The sequence below is a fragment of the Pelophylax lessonae genome (assembly GCF_965119305.1).
Source record: "Pelophylax lessonae genome assembly, chromosome: 13".
Lineage (NCBI taxonomy): Eukaryota > Metazoa > Chordata > Amphibia > Anura > Ranidae > Pelophylax > Pelophylax lessonae.
The window spans coordinates 155,369,204-155,380,668 of NC_138780.1; the positions used below are offsets into that span (position 1 = coordinate 155,369,204).

At 44.2% G+C, this 11,465-nt stretch overlaps 1 protein-coding gene across 1 annotated transcript in view; it reads right to left on the minus strand.

Annotated features, from left to right (window-relative positions):
• INF2 (inverted formin 2) overlaps window positions 1-10,410 on the minus strand; it is a gene marked incomplete at its 3' end in the record, with an annotated part of 82,301 nt that extends 71,891 nt beyond the window's left edge. Inside the window, exon 1 of the mRNA XM_082275313.1 lies at window positions 10,199-10,410. Coding sequence (XP_082131439.1) covers window positions 10,199-10,228 — 30 coding nt within the window. The 5' untranslated portion in view covers window positions 10,229-10,410. The remainder of the gene's footprint in view (window positions 1-10,198) is intronic.
• Between the last annotated feature and the right edge of the window lie 1,055 nt (window positions 10,411-11,465).

An 11,465-nucleotide genomic window follows, 5' to 3' on the forward strand; every position in this document is an offset into this window, starting at 1 on the left:
GGTTAAATGTCAGTTTTACAATGCATCATGGGACATGTAGTTCCGCAACAGCTGGAGGGCCAAAGCTTAGAGATCCCTAATGTATACTGTAAAAGTTAAAATGTTGCTTTTATTTGTGAAAGTAAAGACATAGCTGTGTCTGAGACACGCTGTTTATGAATAATCCATTTCATAGACCTAACAATCTGCAGTTCCTGTACGGCAACAACGCAAAAATGAATAGATTACCATTATGGGCTCTTTCACACGGCCGCTCCGTGTGAAAGCTCCGCTGCGGTCCTTTTTTTTTTTTTTTCACGGAGCGGATGACATTTCTGTCATCCGCTCCGTATGCCCGCATATCATCCCATCCGTTTGCGGATGATATGCGGACATAATGTAAGTCTATGGGGATTGCGGATGTCAGCGGATGACACCGCTGACATCCGATTTTCCTTCCTTTCCGTTTTTTGAACGGAACAAAAATAGGATTCTGTTCTGTTTCAAAAAACGGAACAGAACTGACTGGAAGAAAATCGGATGGCAGCGGATGGTATTCCGCTGACATCCGCAATGCCATAGACTTACATTATGTCCGCAAATCATCCGCAAAAAAATAGGATGATTTGCGGACATACGGAGCGCCCGTGTGAAAGGGCCCTAAGTCAACTGCCTTTAAAGAAACAAGACTGGTAATATTCTTCGACAGAAGAACTAGATCAGTTGAAGCTCCTGAACTGGTGCTTCAGCTTTCAAAGGCATGTATAGAGGTTTTTGTAACTGCTCTTTGGTTTCCCCCAGGTGGGTATGGCTGGTGGCTGCTAACTGGCTGTCCTCCCATTTTGCTGGATATGGCTTCACCAGGGTTACCGCTAGCAACAACAGCACAGTTAGGCATATTCTCTCTATATATAAGTGTGAGCACTGAGACAAGAATCAGTCCAGTATCTTTTGGGTTTTTAGGTTTATTGAGAACTTGGATGGGAGAAGGCAGGAGTGGGATACTCTTCTGGCACAAAATTAGGGGGGACAACTGAAAAAATGCCTGCTGACTTGACACTGCCTGAATGCCGGTTGGCGCCAATGAACGCTGACTTGCCGTCTGTTAGCACTGAACTGACTTCTGTCACTTTCTTGTGGCACAAGGTCCTTGTAGAAGCTCCCTTAACACTTTTTCCTTTAAGGTAGCTACTGGTACATCTGCTGCAACGCTTAACACTTTAGGGCCCGCACTGGCGCCCTTTTTACACACACTTCTCTTCAGGGCTAAGACTCTGGCACCCCCTTTCTAAGCCTCCTCCTGGTTAGCTGGCTCCTGGATCCCTATGACCTTCCGGAGTAGTCCCCTATCCTAGACAGACCCCTGGGCAGTTTACAGTACTCACGACTCTGCTTTCCTGGAAACTTCTGCCCCAGCAGCTCCACTCGGTCCTCAGCACACTGGATCCCTCTCTGCAGCTCAGCTTAACCTTCTGTCCTTTAGGCCGACCGCCAAGGACACCTTTCCTGACGCTGACAGGAGGAGAGACAGCCGTCACCCTCCTCCTGGGACTCTGCTTCCCGCCAAAGACTCTCTGTCATGTGCTCCCCTCAGACTTACACCCTCTCCCATGATGCATTGCGGCAAATTCCGCCCTCTGGGGTAGATACAAGCACTGGTGTGCTATTGTCCAGGTTTCCTCCACTGTCCAATGAGAGCCACACAGTGGGGAGACTCCCCAACTCGACAGGCTAGCTGAACAACCAAGGCCCCCCCTGATAAGCAGCCAGGGCCACCCTAGGAGGTTGCTACATCTATCTATCTATCTATCTATCTATCTTTATCTATCTATCTATCTTTATCTATCTATCTATCTATCTATCTATCTTTATCTATCTATCTATCTATCTATCTATCTATCTATCTTTATCTATCTATCTATCTTTATCTATCTCTCATTTCTCACCTCTCTCTCTCTCTCTCTCTCTCTCTCTCTCATCTATCTCTCATCTATCTCCTTCTACCTCTCCTTTCCTCATCTCTTTTTGCCACCGTAGGTGAAACCTAATTTTGCCCCACCTTTTTAACCACTTCTGGATCAGAAGATTTTGCTGCTTAATGGCCAGGCCCTATTTTGTGATTCGGCACTGCCACTGACAATTGGCACGGACAATTGTGCGATGCTGTACCCAAACGAAATTGATGTCCTTCTTTTCCCACAAATAAGCTTTCTTTTGGTGGTATTTTGGTGGTATTTGATCACCTGTGCGATTTTTTTTTTTTTTTTTTTTTTTTTTTTTTTTTTTTTTTTTTTGTGTGCTATAAACAAAAAAAGAGCGTCAATTTTGAAAAAAAAAAAAAACAATTTTTCACTTTCTGCTATAACCTTCCCAATAAAAAAAAAAACAATTAAGAATCAAAATTTTTTTGACATTTTAGGCCAATTTGTTTTCTGCTACATATTTTTGGTAAAAAAAATTGCAACAAGCGTATTTTGATTGGTTTGCGCAAAAGTTATCGCGTTTACTAACTACGGGAAAGATTTATGGCATTTTTATTTTTTTTTTTTTGTGGTACTGCGACATTGCGGCGGACAGATCGGACCCCTAACTGACATTTTTGACACTTTTGGGGGTATCAGTGACATTACTACTGTAATCAGTGCTAAAAATATGCACGGTTACAGTAATAATGCCATTGGCAGGGAAGGGGTTAATGCTTATGCTGATCAAGGGGTTAAATGTAAGCCTAGGGGAGTGCTTCTAACTGTGGGGGGGTTGGGCTTGTGAGATGAACATAGAGATGTGTGATCCTATATAGCATCACGTGATCACTTCAGGGAGAATGACAGACGGCTGTGTTTATATCATCCGTCTGTCCTTCTCTGTCAGCGGGGGGGAGATCGCCGGTGTCAGACGTCTGACACCCACACTGGCTTCCCCGATGATGATCGGGGGCGGGAGCGCGTCTCCGGCGGCGCTCACTCTCCCCCTAGTGGCCTCCCAGGCAAATTACGTTTATTAACGTGATTTTGCATGGAAGAGCCACACTACCGACGTAAAAAGGCAGTGCAGCGACGGGAAGTGGTTAATGACTGCTACCATTCTGGGGGTGGAGTCAGTCACCAGCTTTATGGAGGTGCTACCACCCACTAAATACAACACATTCAAGTGACTGGGGTTGGTCTGCAACAGCACCACTTCTGGGTGCAATGCACACACTTGTGGTGCACTAGTGCGGAATTCCGTCAGGTAAAGCAGGCAGTCAGGAAATGATAAAACACCTTCTTACCACCTGTCTAATGCTCTCTGAAAAACAATCCAAGCGTTTATTGCTCTTCAGAGAGCACTGCTTATGTTTCCCTGCAGACAGGCTGGGAAAGAGCTGGGTCATGTGACAGCTGTATATTGATTAGGAAAAAAGGTACTTAAATGTTTTTTTTTTAATTAAAATAATTACAGAGCCATCATCCACATACAGAAATAGAAGGGACAATGTAAATGAAACAGTGTGTGTGAAGTATCACTTTAAAGTGAACACAAATTCACTATTAGTGCCTTTTTCACATATTTGTGATGACAGACATCGCATATGATTCGCAGCGCACTGCTCTGCAAATCACATGCCAGGTCTGTGCGATGCGAATTCAGCCGTACAGATTGTATGGCTGAATTTGCATTGCATTCAGACATAACTTGCACCCTTTTTTGGGTCTGCACCAGAATCGGATCGCATAGGTGTTCATACCTATGCGATCTGATTCATGTCAGAACTGACAGTTCGCACTGCGATATGCGAACTGATCTGGGGGTGTCGTTAACTTTGCATTGACACTCCCAGCGAGTCACATATGGCAGTGCGAACTGCCTGCAAGTTGACTGCAATGCAGGAACCCGCAGTGGATTTGCAGGGTTCTCGTATCGCATATGTGTGAACCGGGACTGATTCCACTGTTAAAACATTTTTATTTGGCTTAACTGTGAGCTCAGTCATCGCTGACAATCAGGGAAGTCAGGAATCTTCAGAATGTTTGCACAAGCTCTCAGCTAATAAATACTTCCTATCCTGTATCTGCCTCGCCATCGCTGATATCACCGGTGAGCGCTACACGCTTCACTTCCACTAATCCAACCGCAAGTATGCATGCTTTAGGAAACACTCATCCCTCAAAGGTATGTATAGACTTGGGAAGGAGTTTCACAACACGCCAGTCTGCCTCTGTGTTTATGTAAACTTTCACCGCAGCCCAGGGAAATTTAAGACCCGGTCCACACTAGCGCGACTTGTCAGGCGACTTGTCAGCCTGACAAGTCTCGCTCCCTCGCAGTCCATTGACTGCTACAGGACCCGTTCTAATAGGAGCGACACAAGTCGCTCCGACTTAGAAAAAGGGTCCTGTACTACTTCGGGGCGACCTCGGAGCGACTTGCATAGACTTCCATTATATGAAGTCCATGCAAGTCGCTCCGAAGTCGTGGTGCATGGGAATGCACAAGTCGCCCCCAAGGTAGTACAGAGTCGTGTCGCCCCAGTGTGAACTGACTCTAAAGGTTACTCCAGCCAATATGATCTTGGATTTTTAAGTCTCCAAAGACCTTGTCTGTGGCCTCTGGATAACTATTACTAAGAGTTCCCACTCCCTCTCTTGGATTTTGTATTTTATATTGTGTGGATTGCAGCTGAAAATGTGGGAACATCCAAAGGTAGATGGGAACAAAGTGTCTCAAAGATCTTGTTTCTGGAGTTCCCTTGAATCCCTATAATCATTGCAGAGCCAGTGCACAACTTTGAAGTTATAATAAACGCACCAAGATTGAACATATAATATTGTTATCGTATTCCTAGACTTGTGGTCATAATTGCTATAAAATATCTCTGAAGTTGGCCACACATGCTTCAATTTAATTTTTACCCAGGTCCCCAGGGGTGTCAAACTCAACTTCATCGAGGGCCGCATCAGCATTAGGATTGCTCTCAAAGGGCCGATTGCACCTGTAATGCTAGATGTCCAGAGTATCTCAAACCCCTTACATCAGATGTTAAGAGTCCTCCCTCACCCTCCCTTACATCAAAGTGCACCCCCTTACCTTACTTTGCTGCTGGGAAGAAGCTGGTGGCAGAGCTGGGAAGCAGAAATGGAAGGGTCTGCAGGAAGCCCAAAGGAGGGCTGGAGCTCTACGGGAGCTCCAGGATTGGTGTGAGGGCCACATGAAATGGACTGGAGGACCAGACTTGGCCCGCGGACCTTGTGTTTGACACATGATGATCCAAGTGTAAGTTCACCACTCACCCCCCCCCCCCCCCCCCCCATCTCTGGATCTACCATTACTAAGGGTTCCCACTCCCTCTCTTGGATTTTGTATTTTATATTGTGTGGATTGCAGCTGAAAATGTGGGAACATCCAAAGGTAGATGGGAACAAAGTGTGGAACTCTGTCTCAAAGATCTTGTTTCTGGAGTTCCCTTGAATCCCCCCTATTAACATTGCAGATCCAGTTCACAACTTTGAAGTTATAATAAACACACCAAGACCGGACATATAATATTGTTATAGTTACCGTCAGGGCTTTTTTTTAAAAAACCGCAGGGAACGCGGGGGAACTCAGTTCCGACACCTCCAGCACTGAATGTTTGCCATGGCAAGGGGTGCTGGAGGGTCTACTGATGCTGGCTGCTGGGGGATCTATTGATGCTGGAGGGGATCTATTTTTGCACGGCAATCTATTGTTGCTGGTGGAGGATCTTTTGATACTGGGGGTTAATTGTTGCTGGAAGGGATCTACTGTTTAGGGAGGGGTCTACTTTTGCTGTCTGCTAGAGTCTATTGATGGTGGCTGCTGGGAGATATTTTGCTGCTGCTGGGGGGGGGGGGAGTCTATTGCTGCTGGCTGTGGGGGATCTATTTTATTGCTTTTCTTGTTATCATTACCAAATTCCATACATTCCACAAAATTATACTTGGCTCTATATTCTCTAAAAGGGACTGTACTGGAAGCAGGGTAGGGGGTGGATTCAAGGGTCGGTGCTCAGAGGAGGGTAGGGGGCGGAGACACAAAGTATCTTAGAAGGGGGAGTTCCTGCACCTATTCTCTGAGAAAAAAAGCCCTGGTTACCGTATTCCTAGACTTGTGGTCATAATTGCTAAAAAATATCTCTGAAGTTGGCCACACATGCTTCAGTCTAGTTTTGACCCAGGACCCCTAGATGATCCAAGCAGAAGTTCCACCACCAAATCCCTACCTGCAACCTTATTCACAGGTCCCAGGGGGCTAAAGGACCATTCACAGAGCACTGTCAGCTTCCCGCAGTCAACATGGTGGTGTCAGGAATCCGAAGACCTGTGAAGAACCAGCCTGGACTGGTATGTGTCTTTTTAATAAAAAGTTAGCAGCTACAGTATTTGTAGCTGCTGACTTTTATTTTATTATATTTTTTTTATCTGAAATTCCTCTTTAAATGAGCCCTGCATTCCCAGTCCATACATAGATATTTGAGCAACTTTCACTCACAAGAAAATAACTATAAGCCCCAGCATGCAAAGTCTGCAATGTTTGTGTCCCTGTATCCCATCATGGTAAAATAATTTCCAAGGACATGTCACTGGTGAAGATGTGTAGCTAAGCTAGTTATTCACAAGTTCTCAAAGCATGGAAACACGCTACAATGTTTTTTTCTAGAATCTGCGGCTTTTCTTAAAAAGAAAAAAAGTTATAAAATAATTTTTGGTAATGCACTCATCCCCAGTAGAGGTCAACAGCCTCCCAAATTCTGTTGTTGCTTTTGACCCCGACGAGTGAATCTTCTATTTGTAGTCTGTCCATGACATTCTACAATTTAGTAATGAGCTAAATTTTAGCCCCAAAAACAGTGCTTTCTCCATATATTCCTATTGAGAAGCCAGTAGGGGGCCGGTGACAACACAAGGCTGCTGTCGTTTGCAGGATTCCCCACTGGATATATGTAAATGTCATTCCATTTAGAACAGACAGTAAATTCACTTACAGCAAAGATCTGGCTGGCACAGCAAGATTAGGTTGTGGATTAACAGGATGTGGTTGACAGGACCATGTCCAGGTCATACTGGTGACAGTTCTCCCACAACAGTATTGCTAAAGTAAGCTCCTATGGTGTTACTCCCTCGCCTGCTGAAAAGCCACAGAATTTCGCCCACCAGATGGAAAGCAACATCCAATCTACACTCTACTGGTTCGGCCAGCAAGGGAGAGACCTTTTTGGAGGAGGTCCGTGTACTCTGTGCTCTTTCAGTGATTCCAAAATTGGCCAGTTGCCACCAGTGACAAAACTGCTTGTTTACAAAATCCAACGAGTGCTCCCAACAAAAGATCTGAGAGCCCAAACGTTATGAATATTGATATTTGCTCACAAGGAGACCACACAGAACAGTCAACGTGTTTCGAGGGGCTCCCTCTTCTTCAGGATTTGAATGTGCTGGAGAGATTGGGAGACTCTAAAGTGGCAAAATTGCCAAGGTTTAATTAATTGTTGTTTACTGCATGGAAAAATACGGATATGACAAAAATCAACGGATTAGTATGGATCCATTGATATTTGTCACATCTGACTGACATACACTGACACTTTGCATTGCTATTCCTTTTCAGTGGCACCCCGTTGTGTTGGGATGCATTGTATCAAAGATTTTTATCTCAGATTTTGAGCTGTTTTGGTGCACTGCAAGCTCAATAAGTTATATAGGCTGCTTTAATGCAATGCGCATTCGCATGTAACCTAATGTGTGTTAATGCAATTTACAAATATTAATGGACCCTAGAGGCTTGGCAGGGGATTGAGTCCTTCCCTAGTTCATAAAAATATGGCTTGGGCAGGAGTTCTGCTTAAAAGGTCCATGCATAACCTGCAGAGATAATGTAAAATGGTACTATACTCGACTCCACTCTAGTAATGTAATGTCCATGACCTCCCTTGCCAGCAGCTGACATCTTTGGCTAGTTTTCTTCTGGGTTTCAATCATCAGCCGCCTTGATTGGCCAGGATAACATAACTCCCACGCATGTGCGGGAGTTTGTTCATCTCATCAGAAAATGTACACTGAGCTGCGCACTTGCAGCTTAGTACAGTGCCAACAAGCATGTAAGAATACCTTAAAGCAGGGATATCCAAATAAGAGCCCATGAGAAAAATCTTAAATTTTATTTGTCCCTCTGAAAGGACTCTGGTAGGGGGGAACTCTGATGGGGACTCTCATGTAAGAGGGGCCTTTGATGTAAGGGGGATTCTAATGTAAAAGAGACTTTAATGGGAACTCTGATGTAAGAAGATTTCTGATGTAAAGGGGATTTTGATAAGGGTTGTGATGTAAGGGGGAACTCTGATGGAGACTCTGATGGGGACTTTCATATAAGGGAGAACCCTGATGTAAGAGGAGACTTTGATGTAAGGGGGATTCTATTGTAAAATGGGGACCCTGATGTAAGAGGGTTTCAGATGTGTTGGGGAATTTGATGAGGACTCTGATGTAAGGGGGAACTCTGCTGTAAAAAGTGTTTATTTTTGTGAAGAGGGCTTTGATGGGGATCTGATGTAAGGGGGGACTCTGATGGGGACTCTAGTATAAGGTAGGACCTGATGTAAGAGTGGACTTTGATGGGAACTCTGGTGTAAGGGGTTTCTAATGTAAAGAGCACTCAGATGGGGACCCTGATGTAAGAAGGGTTTCCAATATTAAGGGGACTTTGATAAGGGTTGTGATGCAAGGGGGAACTCCTATGGGGACCCTGATGTAAGGGGAAACACTGATGGGGACTCTCATATATATAAGAGAGAACCCTGATGTAAGAGGGGACTATTATGTAAGGGGGGTTTCAGATGTAAAGGGATGTATGATGAGGACTCTGATGTAGACAGTCATATAAGGCAGGACCTGATGTAAGTGTGGACTTTCATGGGGACACAGATGTAAGAAGGGTTTCTGATATAAAGGGGACTTTGATAAGGGTTTTGATGTAAGGGGGAACTCTGATGGGGACCCTGATGTAAGGGCAGGACTCTGATGAGAACCCTGCTATAAGGGGAGACTCCGATGGGGACTCTCATATATGGGAGGACCCTGACGTAAGGTGGATACAGATGTAAAGGGGAATTTGATGAGGACTCTGATGTAAGGGGGGACTCTGCTGTAAGAAGGGTTTCTGATGTAAAGGGGACTTTGATAAGGGTGTTGATGTAAGGGGAGGACTCTGATGAGGACCCTGATATAAGGGGAGACTCCGATGGGGACTCTCATATAAGGGAGGAACCTGATGTAAGGTGGATACAGATGTAAAGGGGAATTCGATGAGGACTCTGATGTAAGGGGGAACTCTGCTGTAAGAAGGGTTTCTGATGTAAAGGGGACTTTGAACTTTGATGAGGGTTTTGATGTAAGGGGGAACTCTGATGAGGACCCTGATGTAAGGGGAGATTCCAATGGGGACTCTCATATAAGGGAGATTCTGCAGTAAAGATGAATTTGATGAGGACTCTGATGTAAGGGGGGACTCTGCTGTAAGAAGGGTTTCTGATGTAAAGGGGACTTTGATGGGGATCCGATGTAAGGGGGAACTCTCAGATAAGGTAGGACCTGATGTAAGAGTGGACTCTGATGGGCTGATGTTTATTGAAATGCCTCTGCTTTGTTTGTTTTTTTGTTTTTTTCCTGCGGTTCTAATCGTATCACGTTGCTTATAAACAAACTCCAATAAAAACGTATACAATCATTTGAATTTAATTTGTTCAATTATAAAACCAATTTTTTTTTTCGCCCTGTGAATGTTTGTAAAATCTACGATGTGGACCTTGTACGGAAAGTTTGATTTATTGGAAAAGAGACCTGGTACGTCTCTTCTACTTTAAAATCTGGCCGATTCACACATTTTTAATTTGCGTGTAAACTTCCACATATTAAAAAACGTAACTGAAAAAAAAATCAGCAACCGGGCAGAGGTCACAATCCTGGATGTGTCCACGTAGAATCATTTCTGCAAAAAATCCCTAAAAATCTGAAAGAGTCGCCAAACCACGACCCATGGACCTGCTTCCGTCCGATGTATAAAAACAATTAAAACAAAAGTCAAATTCCAAACCTTTCCCATCCTTCCGCCCCAGATTGAACATTCATAAAATCTGTACATGAGAAGCTGATTGTAGTGAATTGGAGGCACTTGGCAACGCAGAGTGGATGAAATTCTACTTGTGAATTGCTGATTGAGAATGACTTACCCCTCCGTTCCCCCCGTCCGCCTTCTCCATGCTTGCAGCCAGGACTTCTCAGCTGAGTGCAGGACTGTCCACCATGGTCCTCAGCAGGGTTCCAGAATGGGCCAGCACCGCTCTCTGGTCTTCTAGATGCTTTGTGTTCAACAAGTGACAGAGATCCAGCCTGCAATTCACAGACAGAGCCTGGGGAACGGCTTGCACTGTGGGTGTGAGGAGTGAATCACTCAGTGCTTATGTCAGCAGTCTGGATTGTTCCGCCTCATCCCTCCCAGCTCCCCCTTTTCCTGGCTGAGGATGGAGGGACAAGACTTCCAAATTCCTCATCTCCTTCTTATCCCAGAGCTGGATATTCCACTCCTTTCACCTAGAAAACATTTTATTTTCCAGGAAAAGTTTTCTGTCTGCTGTGTTGTTTCTATTCTCATTATAGACGACTTCCTTGCGTTCCCTGCAATTGATTAAAAAACCAAGACACTATCTGCGAGAGTTTGCATGTTCTCCTTCTGCTTGTGTGGGTTTCCTTCGGGTACTCCGGTTTCCTCCAACTTTCTAAAAAGATTGGCTGGTGGGTTAAAGCAACATTAAACCAAAAAACAAACCTCTATTCTATTGCAGCTTATTAACCACTTAAGCCCCGGAAGATTTTACCCCCTTCCTGACCAGGGGGTTTTTTGCGATTTTTTTACTGCGTGACTTTAACGGACAATTGCGCGGTCGTGCGACGCTGTACCTAAACGAATTTCACGTCCTTTTTTTCCCACAAACAGAGCTTTCTTTTGGTGGTATTTGATCACCTGTGCGATTTTTTTGATCATGCGCTATAAACAAAAAAAGAGCGTAATTTATGCAAAAATAACAATATTTTTCACTTTTTTTTATATGAAATTCCCCCCCAAAAAAATTTGAAAATCAAAATTTTCTAACATTTTCGGCCAAATTGTTTTACGCTACATATGTTTGGTAAAAAAAATTGCAAAAAGCGTATTTTGATTGGTTTGCGCAAAAGTTATCGCGTTTACTAACCAAGGGAAAGATTTTTGTCATTTTTGGTGTTTTTTTTTTTTAACGAGTAATGGCGGCGATCTGTGAATTTTTTTTTTGCGACATTGCGGCGGACAGATCGGACCCTTGACTGACATTTTTGACACTTTTGGGGGTACCAGTGACATTACTGCTGCAGTAATCAGTGCTATAAATATGCACTGTTACTGTAAAAATGACACTGGCAGGGAAGGGATTAACTTTAATGGAGAAGGGGGGGTTAAGTGTG